The sequence below is a fragment of the Sinocyclocheilus grahami genome, unplaced genomic scaffold (genome assembly GCF_001515645.1).
Source record: "Sinocyclocheilus grahami isolate Dianchi unplaced genomic scaffold, SAMN03320097.WGS_v1.1 scaffold790.1, whole genome shotgun sequence".
Lineage (NCBI taxonomy): Eukaryota > Metazoa > Chordata > Actinopteri > Cypriniformes > Cyprinidae > Sinocyclocheilus > Sinocyclocheilus grahami.
Window position 1 is genome coordinate 1189766 of NW_015505969.1, and position 2772 is coordinate 1192537.

The 2772-nt window shown below is 36.7% G+C and overlaps 1 protein-coding gene across 1 annotated transcript in view; it reads right to left on the reverse strand.

Annotated features, from left to right (window-relative positions):
- Positions 1-1067: 1067 nt before the first annotated feature.
- Positions 1068-2772, reverse strand: part of mlnr (motilin receptor) — a 3570-nt gene continuing 1865 nt past the window's right edge. Inside the window, exon 2 of the mRNA XM_016246211.1 lies at positions 1068-1434. Coding sequence (XP_016101697.1) covers positions 1097-1434 — 338 coding nt within the window. The 3' untranslated portion in view covers positions 1068-1096. The remainder of the gene's footprint in view (positions 1435-2772) is intronic.

Below are 2772 nucleotides of genomic sequence, written 5' to 3' on the forward strand. Positions count from 1 at the left end.
ACATAAAAAAACAAACTCACAAAAAGACTAAAAATAAATAAAAAAAAAGAGATTAAAATATAAAAAAATTAGAAAGAAAAGTTTAAACAACATAACAAATGAAACGGGGTTAACACTTTATTAGTATTAGTGTCTAACTAAATTATTATTATTTTTAAGTTCACTTTTTGTATTTAGATTACTGCTGAAAAATATCATTCAATATCTTACACAGAAAAGCCACAGAAAATAAACTACTTTCCAACTATTAAATAATATTATATTATATTATATATATTATACATAATACACTATATTATAATGATTACACAATACTATTATACTAATACATAGTTTTTTCATTATTACAATACAATAAACATACTGTATTAATACTATAATTGATACGAGTATGTGCAAAGGAAATTACATCCAACAGAGCAAAACAGAATCATTTGCCACAAATACATTAAAATACAAATAACAAATATAATAGCAAATAATATTATGAAAATGTCAAAATCTAATCATTCTAGTATACTACTTTCCATCTATAAAATAATAATATTATATTATTTAATGATTATAATACACTATATTATAATGATTACATGATACTATTACGCTAATATTACAGTTTTTTTTATTATTACAATACAATACACATACTGTATTAATATTATAATTGATGAGTATGTGCAAGCAAATGATATCCAACAGAGCAAAACAGAATCATTTGACACAAGTACATAAAATACAAATAACAAATATAAAAACAAATAATATTAGTATCATTCTAGTCACAATATTTCCATTGATAAAGTCATTATATATAAAACCTATTTTCCGTTATTGATTTAGACAACATGATTATCACTACAGTGATCAATCATTACAGTGTAATAACTGTGATATTATGCATTCGCGTGAAACCCTTCATTTATTAGTTATTTCCCCCGCCACAGTCACTATCACAAGCTGTTTCCACTCATAATGTGAGTCAATTCCAATCTCATTTTTCATTTCCGTCACACCAATTATTCCAGTTCTTATCCAATAAGCCCACAGCTTCTTCACTTCTCCCAGGTTCCTGTGCTCCTCTTCAGCCAGGATGATGTTACCGTAAGCCCTCCTCTGTCATCATGGTCTCTTTCACCCCATTGAACATCTCTGTGCACATGGTAATGTCATCACGGGTCGAGATATGTCTCCGGTTGGGTCCGTATTGGCGCCTGTGGGGCAACAAGAAGAGGCGTTTGACGGCAGAGCGGTACTTGTTGGACATGACGTTGTAGAGGACGGGGTTAATTGAGGCACTCAGGTAGAAGAGCACCATGGAGGCCACGTTGAAGTTCTGACTGAGGCGGGCGGAGTGGTAGTCATCCACGTGTGTGAAGAGGAACCGACCGATGTGGTAAGGCAGCCAGCAGATGGCAAAGACCAACACAACAACAGCTAGGAGAAGAAAGGGGGACAGGACATGGGGTTAATTAATAGAAGAATGAGATTTGTCTGGGTGTTTGTGTACTGAGACTGATTTATGAAGGCTTCTAATAAACAAAACAGCCACATTTGCTAATCAAACTTATTTGCAAGATCTGTCAACTACTTCTCTCACAATTTGACACCTTTCATTTATATTGCAAATACGTTTCTACTGGTACTAATTTAGATAATGCAACATTCATGTCAGGGAAGTTGTGGCCTAATGGTTAGAGTCGGACTCGTAACCCAAAGGTTGTGGGTTCGAGTCTCGTACCGGCAGGGATTGTAGGGGGGGGAGGGAATGTACAGCGCTCTCTCCACCTTCAATACCACGACTGAGGTGCCCTTGAGCAAGGCACCGAACCCCCTCCTGCTCCCCGGGCGCCGCAGCATAAATGGCTGCCCACTGCTCCGGGTGTGTGTTCACAGTGTGTGTGTTCACTGCTGTGTGTGTGCACATAGGATGGGATAAATGCAGAGCACTAATTCCTAGTATGGGTCACCATACTTGGCCACATGTCACGTCACTCACTCACTCACTCATGTCTCACCCTGCACTCTAAAAAAATGCTGGGTTAAATTACAACCCAGTGCTGGGTAAAATAGGGACAGACCCAGCAATTGGGCTGTTTTGACCCAGCGGTTTGGTTAAATGTTTAACCCAACCTTCTGGGAAGTAACCCAACCGCTGGGTTTGTCCCTATTTTACCCAGCACTGGGTTGTAATTTAACCCAGCATTTTTTAGAGTGTAGTAACTTTAAATGCGGAAGAATGGACAATGTTGTAACTGTCAGTTTTACCTCTTAGAAATAATCAACAGGGATGAAATTGCAATTATTCACATCCTCCTGAGAGAATAGAAAGAGTTTTGTCTACAAATACAAATAATTTAAACAGATAAAAACTGTTTTAAGGGAATACAATCAAGATTTATTTGATCTATTTCACTTTCCCCCGGTTTCGCAGACAAGGCTTAAGCCTAGTCCTAGACTAAAATGTAAGTCTGAGCTGTTTCAAATGAAAGAAACTTGCACTGACTGATCTTAAAATATATCAGTGCCTTTGTTTTGTCTCAAGATGCACACCAGTAATGCTTTTTCTAAGGCACGTTTATAAAAATGACTTAAATGTCCTAATTGAACTATGGCTTAATCCTGGTTTAGGCTAAGCCCTGTCTATGAAACCGGGCCTTTATGTATTTACTCAATTACATGTTGAATAGAAGTTACTAAAAAATGCTCGGTTAAATACAACCCAGTGCTGGGCAAAATAGGGACAAACCCAGCAATTGGGCTGTTTTGACCCAG